The 18186-nt window shown below is 42.9% G+C and overlaps 1 protein-coding gene across 3 annotated transcripts in view; it reads left to right on the top strand.

Annotated features, from left to right (window-relative positions):
* Positions 1 to 16254, top strand: part of CPS1 (carbamoyl-phosphate synthase 1) — a 195529-nt gene extending 179275 nt beyond the window's left edge. For all 3 annotated transcript variants that reach the window (XM_083703940.1, XM_083703938.1, XM_083703939.1), the window contains 6 exons: positions 120 to 194; positions 6303 to 6401; positions 11946 to 12005; positions 12888 to 13000; positions 13919 to 14048; positions 15834 to 16254. In XM_083703940.1, coding sequence (XP_083560066.1) covers positions 120 to 194; positions 6303 to 6401; positions 11946 to 12005; positions 12888 to 13000; positions 13919 to 14048; positions 15834 to 15932 — 576 coding nt within the window. In that variant the 3' untranslated portion in view covers positions 15933 to 16254. The remainder of the gene's footprint in view (positions 1 to 119; positions 195 to 6302; positions 6402 to 11945; positions 12006 to 12887; positions 13001 to 13918; positions 14049 to 15833) is intronic.
* The last annotated feature ends 1932 nt before the right edge of the window (positions 16255 to 18186 follow it).

The following is an 18186-nucleotide window of genomic DNA, read 5'->3' as shown; positions in this document are numbered from 1 at the left end:
TCTGCCACAAACCTAATTCTTGAGCACTTAATTCCGTACCTCTCATTGTAACAAGTTGGGCGAGGGCTGGTGTCAAAATTTTAGTGGAGCATCAATTTATTCTCTTTCTCTTTTTCTAGGCTCCAATGTTCTCCTGGCCCCGTCTGAGAGATGTTGACCCTATTCTCCGATGTGAAATGGCATCCACTGGGGAGGTACTAATTTTTAGATGTTATCTCATAACGTCAATACAGTGGTACCTCGGTTTAAGAACAGCCCTGTTTACGAATGATTCGGTTTACGAACACCGCAAACCTGGAAGTAGTGTTCCAGTTTGTGAACTTTACCTCGGTCTAAGAACAGAATCCGAACGGCGGAAGGGCACCGGCAGCGGGAGGCCTCCTTAGGGAAAGTGCACTTCGGCTTAAGAATGGCTTCAGTTTAAGAATGGACTTCCGGAACGGATTAAGTTCGTAAACCGAGGTACCACTGTACAGTTCTACTTCAAATATGACTTCAGATTGCAGTCTCTACTTCTAGCTCCTCAGCTGTTGTTCATTTAAGGCAGCTGACTCACTCTACTGGCCAGGATCCCTCTTGAGTCAGCGCTTCCACAATCTGATTCTTACTGGAGAGTAGGTCATTTTTAAAAGACACCTCACTAAAGGTATCTTTCTTGTACAGGTGACTCTCAACTTATGTGGGGTTACATTCTGGGGAGAGCACATAAAGCCAAAATTGCATATACTGTAGTCAAAACACATTGGGTGCAATGGCAGGTGGGCTTGCCAAGGCCCCTCCCCCCAATGCCTGCCTCCTTTTTAATTTTTGCTTTTTTTTGTTTAAAAGGTTTGCGAAGCGTGTAAAGCTGAATGCATAAAAGTTTAATGCACATAAGTTGCGAGTTACCTGTACTTAAATTGCTAGGTGTCTTCAGGATAGGGTAGAGGGGGCAAGCAATGTAGACCTTGGAAGCCATTTCCCCCCACCCAGTGCAAAGACATCTGACCTTTCTTAACCAAACTGATTATCTGCAGAAAGTAACTTTTTTTGACCACTGGATGTCCCTCTTCATTTGTGTCTGAGTCCTATCTATTTGCGATGATCATTGCAAAGGCCTGAACTCCCTGTTTGTTTTTCCTCACAGAGAGCTGTCAGGTTCTGGTAAATATTCCAGAGTGACAGAGAGTACATTTTATGAAATACCTAGCCAGCTCCTGACAGACAAATATATACAACCTTCAAAATCCTCATTAATGCAGCATCACAGAAACAACACTAGACTTCAAAACAGGAATATTTGGTCTTTTTTGGAACTGTGAAGTTACGTCAGGGTAACATACCTGGGGTGATATTTTATGGTTGCTTGGTTACCATCATGATGTGTAATGCAGAAAAAGAACTGCAGGTAGGACTCTTCAAACCCTGAATGGCTGCAGATATAATACCATTTCTGGATTGTTTCCATAACTTCACTCTAATTAGCATATCCCAGGAGAGGAAGGAATCCACTGCGTGTTCCTTTATTATGGATTTGTTTGTTAGGTGCCTTAAGGCTTTTATTCTATAGCACTAAGTATGTATTAGAGGGACGCGGGTGGCGCTGTGGGTTAAACCACAGAGCCTAGGACTTGTCGATCAGAAGGTTGGCGGTTTGAATCCCCGCAACGGGGTGAGCTCCCGTTGCTCTGTCCCTGCTCCTGCCAACCTAGCAGTTCGAAAGCACGTCAAGTGCAAGTAGATAAATAGGTACTGCTCCGGCGGGAAGGTAAACGGTGTTTCCGTGCACTGCTTTGGTTTGCCAGAAGCGGCTTAGTCATGCTGGCTCTCTTGGCCAATAAAGGAAGATGAGTGCTGCAACCCCAGAGTCGCCCGCGACTGGGGCTAATGGTCAAGGAGAGTTTCCATTTTACCCACTTTCATGTTACCCACACAGTTAAGCCTACCCATGGGTATGAGTAGGAGATGAGACAAGGGGACCTCAAGGTCCCTTCTATCTAGACTCATTCTAGATAGGGCAATTAAATGTACATGCATATTATAGCCAGTAGGCACTGCTGAGGTGTTAAAAATAAAGGAGAATTATATTTTAAATGGAAATGAAGGGGCTCCATGTAGACCTTTGTGATCCTAAACATTTGTATGCACAAGCACCTCAAATTATTCTGGGACATATGCAGCCCTATTCTATAACTCAGGAGTAAATCCCGATGAATGCAATGGATTTACTCCCAATAATTACAAAATAAATATGATGAATAGGATCATAAGTGTTCAATTTTGACATATAGTATCTATAGAGTATATGATATATTTCATGCAGAGTATTGCAAATATATTACTGGAATATTGTCAATTCTGCTCATTTCAGAGATTTTTAAAAATATATTATTCTACTCTTCCAATTGTAGTCCAATCCTTAGCTGCAGCAAATTGGATGAAATAGCCTGATTGTCCTTCTAACTTTCTGAAAGGAGTTGACATCTTGAGAAACAAAAAAAGAACAGTAGTTTAGCCAAGGGGTGAGGATTAGTTTTCTGCATGTTAGATGGAGAGAAAGAATATTTTAGTCATAAATGAGAGATTATTAACTTTTATGACTTTGAAAGATCCATATTCACAATTGCCATAAAACAGACGAGTAGAGAAGGTCTTTCTTACCAGTGAATGGAGGGTCATAACTCTAATGTTAAAACAGCCACTTATTCTCCAAATGCATTTTAAATACACACAGAACTTACTGCCCATGTGACTATGCTGTCACTATATAGCGAAGTATGTGGAATAAATTTTGATTTAAATTTGAATTTCCAACCGCTGATATGATTGCCGGTAAAAGAACCCTAATACTTTTGAGATGATGTTTCCCTTCCCCATGTGCACAATTTAGCTATTGCTATCTAGAATGATGGGTAGAAGAGAATGCAATTGTTAGGGTTAATTATATTCAGGCTCATAATATTGTTACATCCATGTTGATCTGCCTCTTTGGGGTTTTGCATACCCTACTAGCTGATAGTGAGTGACAGATTAATGGTTTACTAATGGGCCATTAAGCTCGTTTTTATCACTTTGAATTGAAGTCCTGTCCAAGGTGGAATTATTTTGCCTTGGCGGAGCCTGGGAGAGAAAGCGAATGTGCATGAGGGGGAAACTGGCAAGCATGTTTGCAAACATCATTCCTTAGGAGAAGCCTTTGCTCCATTGTTTGTTCCTTTGTTTGAAATCCTGAACTTAGTATTTCCTGTGTTGCTTCTGTTCCACCCCGTACTACTGCTTCAGCATCTGTATTTGTAATCATCATCATCATTATTATTATATTTATTATTATTCATTCCATTTCTGTACTGCTATATATTTCAAAAAAATAAACTCAAAGTGGTTTGAGTTTTAAAAAAATCAAATGAAACAATCCAGAAGAAAGTCAGATGTAAAGCATACCTTCAAATCAAAATAATTAACAGGAAACTAAAGTATTATCTTAAAGATTTCAAAACAAAAGATTATGAAGGCGGTCAACTTCAGAATGCATACTTAATGAAGCAACATTAACACACATACACACTGTCTCTCTCACTGTATATATAAAAAACATTACAAAAATAAAGCATTACTTAAGAAAATGCACATTTTAAACAGTGTAATTAAGAAGAGTACAATTATTATCATAAGCTTAGAACTCATCTGCTGCTGTTGCTGCCAATCCTGCCAATGATGGCTCATGGCTGTGGAAGCTGAGGCTTGGTGACCTGGAGCTTGATGATGTGTAACCCTAAATTTTGGATCCTCTCCAAACTAATGCCAAAGTTGTGTGCTTGTTTTGTGCTGTTTATGCCACAAAGCTTGTGTTTTGTGCTGCCCCCCAAACTAAGTAATTGATACGCAGCCCGGGGTTACAAGCTGGCACCCAAAAATCCAACTTTGTCCAATCCCCTTCAAACAGATGCCAAAGTTTTACGTTCATTTTGTGCCACAAACCCCACATTTTGTGCCTCTCCCCAAACTGATACTGATACCGGGGGCCATAGGTGTTGAATAGTGGTTAGACATAGCAGGCGAAGCAGCGATTTCTCCAGACCAGCTCTTTTTTTGTAAGCTGGAACAGAACTGAACAGCAAACAGCTCTGCCAGCCTGATTTTATAGGCAGCCGGCTGTCAATATTGTACAGTAGCAACAACAACCCAGGGTTTCCCGCCTAAAGTAACTGACGTGGACCTGATTGAAAACCACACACACACACACACACACACAAGTGAAAACTATATACACGATACTCCTGGTGGCCAGGGTGAGAACTTCAATACATAACACCCCTCCCCACCGAGATAAGGCATTAGTTACAACCATAGTGGTTCCATTACATACAGCAATACCCTTATTGGTTTCAGTAAGGCACATAAGCATATTAATTGACCCTATTCACCATACAGCTTTACACATGCAGTTTGCCCAGTGAACATAGTCTTTTAAATATGGGCTACTGGCCTTGCGGATTTCCTGGGCGGAGAGTTCAGCAGCTTCTGTGGCCACGGCCTCCTCAATGGCTTTCTGCAGCGTGAGGTCTGGCCTGGCGAGGAGATGCCGTTGCAGACGGATGTCCCGGACCCCGCAGACGAATCGATCCATCAGGGCATCGTCTAAGTCTCGGAACTCACAGTGCATTGCAGCCTGTCGGAGGGCAGTGGTGTAGTTGTTAATTGACTCCCCCTCTGCCTGGTTCCGGTGGTAGAATGCATGGCGGGCAGCAATCTTGGACAGCTTTGGCACGTAGTGGTTGCGTAGCTTCTCTTGAATCGTGTCCCACGGCTCTGCCTGGACTGCTAGAGGGGCAACCGATGCTCAGGGCCATCACGAACACTTCGGGGCCACAAAGGCTGAGAAAGAGGCCCCGCTTCTGCTCTACAGACCCTCTTGTTAGCTCATTTGCTTGGAGATAGCAGTCGAACCGAGCGAGGTAGGAGTCCCATGATTCAGAGGCTGGGGCAAACGGCGGTAGAGGCACAAGTGAAGCCATGGTTCCGATGCCGACATGGAGGCGATGGATGGAACACAGTGCCCTAGCCAGAACGGTCAGCTCTGAATTGATTCTGCTCTGTGATGCTCAGTGTTTCAGCTCCGTAATTCAGCTCAGCTCAGCTCAGAGGGTGGCCGCGTCTGATGTCCATCGATCCCATCCTCATCGCCAGTTAGGTGCCCCCCTGAACCCAGAATTCTGGGGCTGCCTCAAGCCTTTTCAGCAGCCACAGCTTTTGCAGCTGGAGTCTCGCCCTCTCAGGCCGGGGGGGGGGGGGGGAGGCCTGCAAGGCAGGGAGCAGGTCTTCCAGGGCTCACAGCCAGAACACCTCATGACAGAGACATTGTGAGGGCCCACATGTCCCTCCTGTAAAGGACAGAGTCTCCCACTGCTGGGAAGTCCTGAGCAGCACTCAAGAATGGGAAGCAGGCAGTTGTCTTGATAGAAGTGTTGCCAAACAGAGAAGAAATGCCAAACAAGTTAGAGAAATGCTTACTCATGATGACACCTAGGAGGTCTCTGAGACATTAAAATCTGGCCTTAAAGTGGACCACTTTACCTTTTGTTGCTCCCTGGTGCTTTCATCAGTGCAGGTTTGAAGGGAAAAGCCATACCCCTCGACCTTTGTTTTGTCCAGCAACTATCCATTCTACATTCATCACCCTCTGGGACCTGTATGGTCCTAGTTCTTAATCTGGCAGACTAATCCTTATCCCATGTTTTATCAACTTCTAGGAAACGGCCTGCAAAACTATATAGTATCCAGATGTTCCTTGCTGTGTGCTGTGTTCCAGTCAAAATCTGTGTACTTAAATACTCTGGTTTCACAAATCCTCAGGAAATGCCTAGAAACTCATGCTAAGCAACTGTGCGTTTCCACTGCAAGCTGTAGCATTCATTGATGGGCCCAGGGTAGCGTTTATAACCCTTGCTGTTATTTAAGCATTAAGTATTATGAACATTTTGCAGAACACATGCATACTGTGTGAACCAGAAGCTGTGTTTGGCATCCACATAATTCATAGCAGGATCCATTTATGTTGCTCCATGGTGTGCTATTTGAGAGTAAAGCATTGCTTATTCCTTCATTATTGCTTAATTAAAATATAAGATTTGTCTGTGCTGATCTGCCATTTCCCTGCTGGCTCCTGACAAAGAGAGGAAGAACTGATGAAGGAGGGGAGGCTAGGATTCCTAGGAGAAGAACATTTCTTCCCTTTTCTTCAAATGGGTACTCATTTTGTCCGTAATCCAGCAAGAATCCTCTTTTCACTTTCCTTCCTCCCCTCTAACCTTTCCACTGTCTAGGTGGCCTGCTTTGGGGAGAATATCCATTCTGCCTTCCTTAAAGCGATGCTGTCTACTGGGTTTAAGCTGCCACAGAAGGGAATTCTGCTTGGAATCCAGGTGAGTTTGATACTGCAGAAAAGGCATGGGAGCTCTCCAAGGTCATTTCTAGACTGTTGCTATTTTCTGGTGGAGTTCAGTTACGTGCTGGAAAATTCAGGTTGCACTATTCAAATGGACTTGCGCTTGCCCTCCCCACCTCCCCTGCCCCAATGCTTGTCCTGGTGGATCTTGGCATAGCGCTACGTTGAGTTCACTCCTTTGCTGCATTTGAAGTTCTAAATCAGGCCTTCATTTCAGGACAATAAAAGGAGCACAACCAAAAATAAAGAAATAAATTCAAGGAGACTTCCCTCCCCGCCACCCCCTCCTCCTGCAGTGCTCCTTAACTGCCTCGGGGTAATTACAAGCAGGAGACACAGAAGTATGATACGTTCATAAATCTCCACAAGGCCTGTGTGTCTGTTCCCCAAATGATCAGTCACTACATCTGAGATTAGAAAATGCTTGGGGTCTCATAAAAAAAAATTGATGGCCTTTTCGCAATTCCCCCGCTGTGCTTGTAATAAGCTTACGCCCTGCATAAAGTCAATAAGAAAATAATTAAAAACAATACCGACTTTTCAGGCTGTGAATGATTATTACAGATGCTGAGACCGGGTGTGGGAATTGGGCCCACAAGTTTCAACCTAAGGTCTTAGTCAAGAACTGCCATGCTGGGTGGGGGGAGGCAATACTGTCATGGCAGCGGGGGTGCCTTGAAGAGAATTGACACTACTAAGCTACTATTACACATGGAAAATGAATTCTACTGCCAGCTTTGATTACAAACGGGTATGTTCTTGGGGCAAAAATAGTTCTGGCTTTGTGTCTCTGTTCTTCGCTGTTTAGCACTTTAGAGTGGGGTAGATATTCATATCCCTACAAACTCTGGGCTGTGCCATATGTTGTAGTGTGCTCTGCTGAACAGATGTTATTGGCCTCTGCTAAATCCATGCTGTTTCCTTGCTCCCCTCTCAGTCTCCTTCTTGAACACATCCCAAAGAGCAGTAGTTCAGCTGTTGTAAATCTTGTGGTGATTTATTTATTTCCAGCCCTTCACCCCAAGGTGCCAGTGTTGGAAAACAACTTAGCCCAGGCCACGTGAACCCTCCGAGAACCCCCCTCCTCAAGAGCAGCCTGGGTGGGAAACACTCCCCAGGTCTTCCTTTGCTGGGTCAGGCACAGTGGTGGCTTCTGCAAATGCTTACTCAGGGCAAACCCACCAGGCTGCCCCTCCCCACTTCCCAATATGCTTGCAAATTCAGTTGCGTTCAATACAAATAGTGCCCTTGAATTATTGAACCGAAGTGGTCAGGGGCATCAGTATGTCTCATCAAATGACAATAATGGTGCTGATTTGCACCAGAAGGTTCTGATGATTCCATTTTGATGGTTTTGAGGTTGGGTGGGGGAAAGAGACCGACAATGCTAATGAAGTGATTTTTGGCTGGAACCTTGCATTTTCTATTAAACAACATTAGATGAATGGCTCTTTTAATTCCCTTTCCTGATTGGGCTATTTAGTAATGCTTGTGGGAAGAAGTGCATCTGTCTTACAGCTGCGGTGCAGAAATGCTGAGCATCACAAAATGCTGAGAGCATCCAAGGAGTGCTTTATTTTTAGGTCCAGATCACAGAGACCAATTCTTGGCAATCTCCTGCATGAGGCTGTGCGTATTCTGAGGGTGCTGTCTCTCTTCCTTGAGGGGTGGGATGTTCACAGTGGCCTTTGGACTAAGAGCAGCGCAGACTAAGCACCTGGTCCTTAAATACACTCAACACGTTAACATTCACGATGACTATGCAATCCTACCTGTGAACTGCTCACACATGGAACTGAGCAACTGCTCCTGTCCCCTCAGCATGCATGCTCTGAGCACATGACGGGCACCATCCTGCTATGTGTTTCCCAGGAACCGTCCTTCCATTGTGATGGGTTTTCAGAATAGCTGGCCGGTGTTCACTTGTACAGGTTATTCCGTAGCTGCTAGCATGGTGCCCAAGTAGTATTACTACAAAAACCTTTTCCCAAAACCTAGCCTGCTCCAGCTTACCTCTTTTAGCAACTTCTCAACTAAAACCCAGCAATCATTTACATGCAGTGAATTACGCCTGGTAGGAGAGTGCAACTTGCTGGGCACATGCTGTGAAGTGTAGGTATAATATAGTTAGTGTGTGTGTACATATGTACTGTCCCATTAAACTTTAATTAGTAAATGTCCAGTGCGCTTCCATCGTCACAAGTCCCATTGCAGCAGAGCATTTTGCGCAGCGGTTTAAGAAGGGCAGGAGAGGCAGTATCTTTTCAAAGAGGAATCTTGGAGCAAGCGGTTTGGAACTCAAAGAAAAGGTTTATTTACAAAAGGAAAAAAAACCCTGGCGACGAACCACACATATCAGCAAACACGCCCAAAAGGGGACAAACACATGGGTGAGCTGACTATTTATACAAACTCACATTCCTGGAAGCTTAATGACTTCCAGCTGCTCAGTGATTAGAGCGTCTTGCTACCTCTTAACCCTTTAATACCAACATGTACTGTCCAGAATTCTATAATGAAAGGTGGGATATAAACAGAATAGCTTGCATAAGACTGGAAGCTAGAATAGATTGAAATGCTAAGGAAATGTCCTATTTAATTTCCTTACGTTGAACTATGCATTTGAGAGTGGGAGCCTCAGTCCAGTGCTAAAGAGAAGGATCCAGACTGTGAACACTGTTATACTGTTGCAGAATTAGGCACCCAGAAAACAACTTTCTAGATTAAAAACAATGGCTGGTGAAGACGCCTTGGTTATAAATCCTTTCCCAGCATAATTTTCTTTATCTGAAAGCAGCTGTTGGAGCCCCAATTTGGGTCAGAGCTGCGGCATAGGAGTTGGATGGGGGTTGGCTCAGGATTTCTCCCCGTGACACGGCCTCTTTCCTTTAAAAAAAAAGTTTGGGGCCCTTCCAATGTCCCTTTATTCTTTTTTATTTTTTACTAGTGGGAAATGCAAATGTAAGCAAGAATCTCAATATTCATGCAAGCACTGGAAGTGGAAGAGAGGCTGAAAGGTGCTAATGTCAATATGAAAATGCAACCATATATTATGGGATGTGGCAGGTACACTTTGTGCTCTAGAGTCTTTGTGGTGTGCCTCTTTCCAAACCACTTATTCAGAGCCATATCGGCGTGTTTTCTTCTCCATAGCTAGCAGCCCTGCGGGGGAATTTGCATTGGGGACTGAAGCGCAGAAGAAATGAGTCAGCCCCCTCTTGCTTCTTCTGTGCCACGGCTCTGATCCAATCTGGGGCTCCAAAAGCTGCTTTTAAAAGAAGAAAATTAAATTGGGAGACCCAAACATTTGTTGCCTGTGTACCACATAGTTCAGCCCTTAAGACTCGCCAAAAACATTTAAATGATTTGAAAACAGATTCGTTCAGTGTGCATGTAGGCAGTTACTGGCTAATCTGTGTAGATTTATTCTGAGTGTAGAATCAGGACTTTCTTGCGTCAGAACTATCTGATCCCACATTCATCCTAGCTCAAAAATTGCTTTGTATTCTGAATCTAATAAAATTCTTAACCAATGCATCAGGGGAGATATTCTCTGCTACTTTTAGCTTGAATTGAACTGGCATTGGTCCATAAAAAATTAAAAATCATCTGAGGACGTGTGTCTGTTTTTAAAGGCTAATTATGTAACAGTGTGAAAAACATTTTGAAAGAAATGAGAAAATCCATTTCAAAACTGAACCCTGATAGCTTGCTGTAAATAAGCAAGCTTGTACATCGTGGTTTTTAGTAGCGAATGGTTTCTTGCTCAGGTACTTTCAATCAGCTTTTACATCTAGGGCAGCTCAGATGAAGGTTGACAGCTGTAATTTCTTTTCGAGGAGAGCCTGTTTTATGTGTCACAAGTGTTCAGTACATGTTTGATAGAAGTTTATAATACTGTTGTGAAAGCCAACACCCCTGACCAGAAGGCACAGCGATTCCATAGCAGGGAAGCTGCCAAGCCTGTCATGTTGGATATTTGTATTTTCCACTTAATGTAGAGAGCAGAAATGGTTTTTCCCATGAAGTTCTTTTCAGTGACTGTGGACCTTGAAGCTATGGCTTGACTCATTTTTCCACCACAAACTCCTTGCTCGACTCTTCAGGGTTGTTCAGTCAGTGTGACCTCTCCCAGAATCAAAGAATCCATAGCGCTAGCTTGAAAAAACAAATGGCTTTGTGAAATCCTGACTCTTTGTTGGTCAAAAGCCGTTGTAGACTAACACATGGAAAGTACTTTCCCCTTGAAGGAGAACATCTGTGAACTCCCCTGAGACCTCGGGTATAGGGAGGTATATAAATTCAATAAACATTAATAAATAAAAATTAATAATGATAACATCTGCTGCCTTTCAACTGGCCAATGCTAAATTTTCCACAGTATCAATATATTCTTATTGGAGTGTTATTTCTAAGCTGCAAGCTGAATTCATTGAATCATAACTAGGCTGTAAAATTATATCCTTCCTGTCTTCATTTTATTTTGAATGGAGGACTGTTGTGGAAGGTGGTCCCTCCAGGAAGCTGAGTACCTCCAGGAAGTTTGTACCGCACTTCTGGGGAAGAGAACAAACTAAATTTCTCGTCTTCTGTTGTCACTGGGCTTCATGCATTGTGACTGAAACTTTCTAAAGTCCATGAAGAAGAAATCCCTCAGAATATATTATTTTCTTTAGAAAACTGTTTCAAAAAGCTTTTCTACAATATAGCTTCCAATTCAGGACCGGGTTCATTCTACAGCCTCCTTTAGTTTTCAACTTTCATTTAAAAGAAAAAGCAAGTTTCCAGTTCCCATGATCATAGTATCTTAGAGTTGGAAGGTACCCAAGGGTCATATAGTCCAACCCCCTGCAATGAAGGTCGAGAGAATCCTGCCCAGGTTTGATGTCTGGGAGCTAGAAGAGGGTTTTTACTCAAGATGAGTCCCTGTTCTCATGCCCCTGCCCTCACACAACTAGCCTTCCTCCATTTCCCCAAATTACTGGTAAAAATCAGGATTAAAAATTCTAAATTGTGCACATACACACACAAAAATGTGACTAAGCAAAGCTTGTTAATAAACCTGTTCATGCAAACGTGCCCAAATCACATCAATTGCCCTGCTTGCAAGTTTTGTTTCTCTAGTTGCTGAATTTGACACTTCATAGTTCAGTAACCCTATTCCTCAGCTATAAAACCCTCAAAGGCAGTGTGCTGTGTTAAGACTCTGGGGAATCCAACTTATTGGCGAGATATGGACTTCAGTTCCATGGCAAACAGTGCCTTTGAAGCTTGTTAATCTACAAGAACTTGCCAACTGCAAGAAAGCTCATGCCCTTTATAGCTTTCTGTGACATTCACTTTTAAAAGACGGAGATGTCCAAGACTAACACAGAGCTTTATTACATGCCCCACTATAATAGCAGAGCTTTAATGCATCTTGTGAAACATCCACTCCGCAAACACTTTCACATCTGTGGGGAAGGAGATGTTACTGCGCAAAACATGGCTTTGAGACCCACTTTCTTCACTGTTCTTTCAGCCTTCCTTCCGTCCTAAATTCCTCCATGAAGCAGAGCAGCTCCATAGTCAAGGTTTTAAGGTATTGTCTGTCTGTGTGTGTGTGTGTGTGTGTGTGTGTGTGTGTGTGTATGAAAAGCTGAGACCTCTTGTGTTCAAGCAAACCTAAGACATGACCATGTATGGACAGACATGTTGCGTGTGTTGCTTTGTTTTTTACTGGCAATACATGCGTGCCAACCAGACCCTAATTTTCTAAGAGTAAAGGGGTCATATGGCTGAAAGCAACAACAGCCATACATCCTGTAATTCTCTGCCCCATAATAGTCTCATAAAATAAAATGTGTCCTTGCACATTTTTCAGTCCCTGCTGCACTTCTTTGGCTGGCATTCACAGGGTAGGAAGCTTGCAATGCAATTATGTTCTGTCAGACACATATAGGTTAGTTTACCAGATGCTACCTAGAGAGAAGGGAACCAAGTTCACAGAACAGGAGACACATGCCCTTGGTAACACCCCAGTTTCATTAATATTTTGAGACCCGTTATTTATTTTGAAAATGAGTCCAGCAGGTGAGGAGGAGGTCCATGAGGAGACCAAGTTTAGAATGGTCGAAAGTCTCCTGCTTGCTGCTGGCTCTTTAAGCTCCATGCAAAGCAGAGGTCACTAGGCATAAGTTACCAAGTTTCCCCACGGTGGTCAGTGCCCAATATACTGTACCAGACAGACTTAGGTCTGTGGCATCACCTTACAAGAATCTTCTTTTTTAACATGGGCATTTAAAGAGAGAAAACTGCAGTTCACATATACCTAAGTAAGTTTATTACCCCCCCCCCCCGTGATGTTACTGAAAGTCAGTAGGAAGCATTTTATTTATTTTAGTCAGCCACATACAGAACTGTTAAGATAAGATCTGTTTTTTTATTAATTATATAACACAAATGTCTTTTTATTGCTTTGCAGCTTTATGCTACAGAAGCAACTTCTCGGTGGCTCAATGCCAACAGCATTCCCGTGTCTCCAGTCGCGTGGCCATCACAGGAAAACACGGACCCCACACTCCTTCCAATCCAACAGTAAGACTTTCAGCAAATTTGCAGTAAGGGGAGTGGAATCTGAGAAAATAATCTTGGGCTTCTGGACATGTTATTTTTGGGCCTGCTGTCCCACTTTCAGCTGGGAAATTGACCTTCCCTCTGTTGTCTGACAGTAGTCCAGCTGGCTCACTGGCCTACCCAACCCAGGGTTCAACTGGTGTGAACTGTATACACATGGAAAAGCAAGTTTTTGTGACATCACAACTCTTCTTCCTCACAGCTTGTAGTTTCCTGTTTCATGGAAGACAAGTTTTAGTTTTGAGTGATGTGATGTTATTAACACAAGTGAGCAAGCTGGAATATAGCCTGGCTGTAATTCATTTGTCATATCAGGAAAATCTATTTTATCCACTGCACATAGACGGCAGAGGAGCACTGTTTCCAGATGAATGTATTACAGCCAGACATTGTGTGGGGTCCTGTGTAGTTTAAAGCCAAAAAAAATTAAGATGGAGAGAGCGGGATCAGGACCTGGAGGAATCTTGAACGCCTTCAGCTCCTGTTGGCTTTGCAGGCATATGAACTTCATCCTGATCATACGGATTAGTTTAGTTTAAGCTGCTGCTGAGCTGGTAGTGGCTGCGGAAGCACAATCCTGTGTGGAGCTGAATACGGCCCAGAAGACTCCATGCATCTTTTATATATTCCACTCACTGCTGTGCTTGTGTCTCACAGTGTTTGCTTTTAAGTTTGAACATCTTCATCAGAATGGTAGGCAGGTAGCTTCAAGGTGCTCTCACGCCTTTGGACCAAGCTTTAGAGATGCAAAATACCTACATAGTACAAAGTTTTGTGCTGATGGAATATTGGAGGGGGGCGGTGGAAATACCTTATTTTGCTTTGCTGGACTTCGTTATCTTTTATTTTTACACAAATATCTTGTGCCTTTCATTTCAGGCTCATAAAAGATGGGAGCATAGACTTGGTAATTAACCTTCCCAATAACAACACAAAGTTTGTCCATGACAATTATGTGATCCGCAGGACAGCTGTTGACAGTGGTCTCTCTCTCCTCACTAATTTGCAGGTATATTGCTCACCATTTCCCACAATCAGGTTGTTGATTTTTAGCATGACTGGGGTTAAGGCCCATTTTAAAGCCCTAATTAATGTTTGAAAGCCAACTATTTTAAGCTTCATCCAGCTCACTGATTTAAGACATTTCCTGTCATCTGTGTTGTACTTCATAGGCAGTGCCTCTTTCTTGTGTCTCTGTTGCAGTTCTAAGGCCAATTCTTTAATGAAAGCAGGGTTGCTGGTTTTCAGCAGATCCATATACATAAAAGCTAGTGCAGTCCAGAGGTTAGTAGTTCAGATCTAATCTCTTTGGTAATCTCGCTAGCTAGCTTTAGGCAAAAGCCTCTGTTCCTGAAACTCAGCCTGCTATGTAAAGATTAGAACAAGACAATTTTCTGGGAGGCGGTGGCAGAAGTAGCAGCAACAGCAGGAGCAGAGAGCAGGAAGCTTCCTCCTTCGCCTGACTTCCTTCTCTGTTGCTCTGATGTTCTCCTGAGCTCCTTGGGGAACTACATTTGCCATGCTGGGATTTTAATTTTAAGCTGAGCTGGAGAAGGTCTTTCGGGCTTGTAAAGCTCCCCTCTCACTCCCTCCTCCCTGCCTCTTGCTCCCCTGCAGCCGCTCATACTGCAGAAATGGCCCCCAAAAGTATGTGAATTTTCACGAGGATCTTTTTAGATTTATTTTTATTTTGCAAATTGCTGCAGAAATGTAGAGAACCAAATTTAAGATTAGTAAATAAGATGTTCAAAGCACCGAAACTGACCTATGCCTGACCTATACCCATTACCAGCCCTGCTGGTAAGGAAGATTCTTTGAGCCAAGCAGCAGTGAATGGAGGTATCTTGGGAGCTCCCCCATCATGCAAGCCTGCCCCTCATGAGTGGTTGGTTTTCATAACACGTGAACTAAAATATGATTAAATATGATAGGAGTGGGGAATTGAGAAATACAGTAGTTTTGGAAGGTGAGAATGCAGGATATAAATACCCAAAATATATAAGTATACGTTTTTTGTATTGTATAGTTCCATTTGCTCCCCTGTGATGCGTACTCTCCCTTATTTGTCCAACTGAACCTTTTGAGAAGCAGGAATTTGTCTTGTTGTTGTATGGACTTGATTTAACCGAGCTGAGCCCTTAACATGTGTTGCTTACAAATCACTACAGCAAAATACCCCCCCCCCCCCCCAGTTCAGCCTTGGTGATTGGACCGTAAATCTCTATAAGAAGTGTGTTTTTGAATGAGCAATAAAAAAAAAGTTGTTAAGATGATGTTTTTAAAATGGATAAACCTGCATAAAAGAACCTGTAGATGAGGCCTAGATGTAGCCTAATTCTCAGCAGCCTGCTTTGTTAAATTAATCCTTTAGAATCATAGAATCCTAGAGTTGGAAGAGACCACAAGGGCCATCGAGTCCAACCCCCTGCCAAGCAGGAAACACCATCAGAGCACTCCTGACATATGGTTGTCAAGCCTCTGCTTAAAGACCTCCAAAGAAGGAGACTCCACCACACTCCTTGGCAGCAAATTCCACTGTCGAACAGCTCTTACTGTCAGGAAGTTCTTCCTAATGTTTAGGTGGAATCTTCTTTCTTGTAGTTTGGATCCATTGCTCCGTGTCCCCTTCTCTGGAGCAGCAGAAAACAACCTTTCTCCCTCCTCTATGTGACATCCTTTTATATATTTGAACATGGCTATCATATCACCCCTTAACCTCCTCTTCTCCAGGCTAAACATGCCCTAAAAATGGTTTGTAAACATGTAAGCAGCGCCTTGATTTTTCTGGTTTCAGGTGGCAAAGCTCTTCACCGAAGCTCTCAAATACTCTGGAAAACTCGACTCTAAAAGCCTCTTCCACTACAGACAGTTCAATGCCAACACAGCAGTGTAGAATAACATCCTTCACTGATACTGAAAGGAGGAATGACATTCCCGACTGATGACATCTGCCCAGTTCTGTAGATAATGACCACAATGAATGCCTGTGTGTCAAAGATTTGTCTTCTACTTCGGAGACACTTTTGTACCCACATATTCTAAATGCTGGATATTTGTAAAGGTTGTACCCTTGGACTGTGTTTCTCTGAAGGCTTCCTTAGATATATTCCATTGAATAGAGTGGGACTTACTTCTAAGTACATTTGCATAGTGTTTGGGTGGTAAGTTGAAATCCCAAAGAATTCTGAAATTGATTAACATGTTAAAGTATGAAATCAGTGTCTGGTTTTAATTTTTGGTGTTGCATCTGAGCATCTCCAAGTTCATTTATGTTACAGATGGTAACTTTCTAGGAATCAGAGATTATGCATACGATGGAATGATTTCCCAGAAAAGACCATAAAAATATGAAATGTCATGAGATATAGCAGCATTACATACGTTTTAACCAACAAACCTCAGAAGTTGCTCGGAAATATTGTCTAAAGAGAATTTTTTTAACTGTCATGTAGTCTTAATCTATTTCCTTCCCACCACAGCTCTTTGTGAAGAATTTCCTGCCTTCTCCTTGGCAGTAATCAGCCTTCTCCTGCTTGATTTACCTCAGCAATACTGCAATCACTTGCTACTGAATATGATGAATGTGACAGGAACTCTTTCAAGTAAAGAGAACAGCAATTCACAGCTTTTCAGTGACAGCAGATGACAGTAATAATGCTGCTTCTTTTTGTTTGTTCTTAAGCCTCAATTGGCCTACTGTCTTCCTCTGCACATGGGGGGTGGGGTGGGCAGTTCTCACTCTGCCTTGTTATGTGATGCAGGAATGCCTCCACGAGTTGCTCTTATGATGACAAAAGATTTGTGGGGGAAGGTTTTTTCCCAGGACACCCTCACAATAACCTTGTGTTATGTCAGGGCTCAGGGAGAAAGTCTCCTTTGATAACTTGCAAAGATGTGGGAGGACCGACACTACTGATACAGTGCCAGGTTTTTCACACAGAAGGTCCCATTACACCAACAAATGGTTGTTGTATCGTTACTTGTGCTGCAAAAATGTGTAGAGGCCACAGTACAGAACAACAGGACACCCAATAGTCAGCCACATCTAGCAGAACGTCTGGCAGAGGCTTTTCATTAGCAAAGTGTTTTTTGGAATATGAGGAATGGCAATATAATGCTATTCAGTATCTGTCAGTGGGACCATGCATATTTATTCCAATTCTGCTTCCTTCCCCACCGCCTTTCATTCCTTTATTGGCCCTTACTCCTCCTGCACTGATAAGGAATGGCACAAATAGGCCAAGAGCATTGCCTGTGTAACTGCTACCTGTTATTACTGCAATCCTATAAAGACTAGAGAGCAGGCCCTGGTCGACTGACGCCTTATTCACACTGTGGCAATAAACTTACATCTGGGCTATAGCATTTCAGACTGCGTCCTGCACCATACAAATAAATATTCTTCCATAGGAAACTTGTAGGTGAGGGATCTTCTAGAACCCTTCTCCCTGGTATGTTACATTTTCTGTTCTGCTTTTTTGCACACACAAAGCTTCATGTGCAATGATTCCTTCAGAGTGGAAGCTGCCTCCAGACTTGTCAATGTTTTGCAGGAGGAATTATTGAAGTGCACACCAGAATTTTAGGCCTGCACAATTAAAGCGGATTCAAGTAGATTAAAGCTCTTTTGCTCTAGTACAACAAATCCACTTAAAAAACAACACTTTTTGTTTGTCTGAAAAGTGATGAGGATATGCAGTGGGGGGGTGAACAAATTGATTTTGTGGAAACACCACACAACTAAATTAAGATGAATGCTAATTATCATTAAAATGGCCCAGAAATAAATCAGAATGAGTTTTCAATAAAGACTGAATGTAAGCTACTGTAGCCTTATTGGAATTCACCGATTGGGTCAGCGTTGCTCCGGGACAGGAGGAAGGAAGTCAAACGACACCTGAGTTTGATTAAAAGAAATAGTTTATTCTGCCCTCCGGATAGCAGAAGGCACTTGTGTGATCAAGTCCACAGCAAGTCCAAAGAAATGACAAGTTTCATGCAGTATATATATCCACCAGGCACCCTCTCCCTCCTTCCAACCACGTCAGCTTGTATACGTAGGTTGACATCACATATGTTCCTGCTCCGGCACTCTTAACCATAAAAGGGATTTCCTTCCTGCACTCCTGACCATGAAAGGTTATTCC

Source organism: Podarcis gaigeae, assembly GCF_964106915.1.
Source record: "Podarcis gaigeae genome assembly, chromosome: 1".
Taxonomy (NCBI): domain Eukaryota; kingdom Metazoa; phylum Chordata; class Lepidosauria; order Squamata; family Lacertidae; genus Podarcis; species Podarcis gaigeae.
The sequence above is the reverse complement of the archived record's forward strand: the minus strand, read 5'-3'. Positions and strand labels throughout refer to the sequence as shown.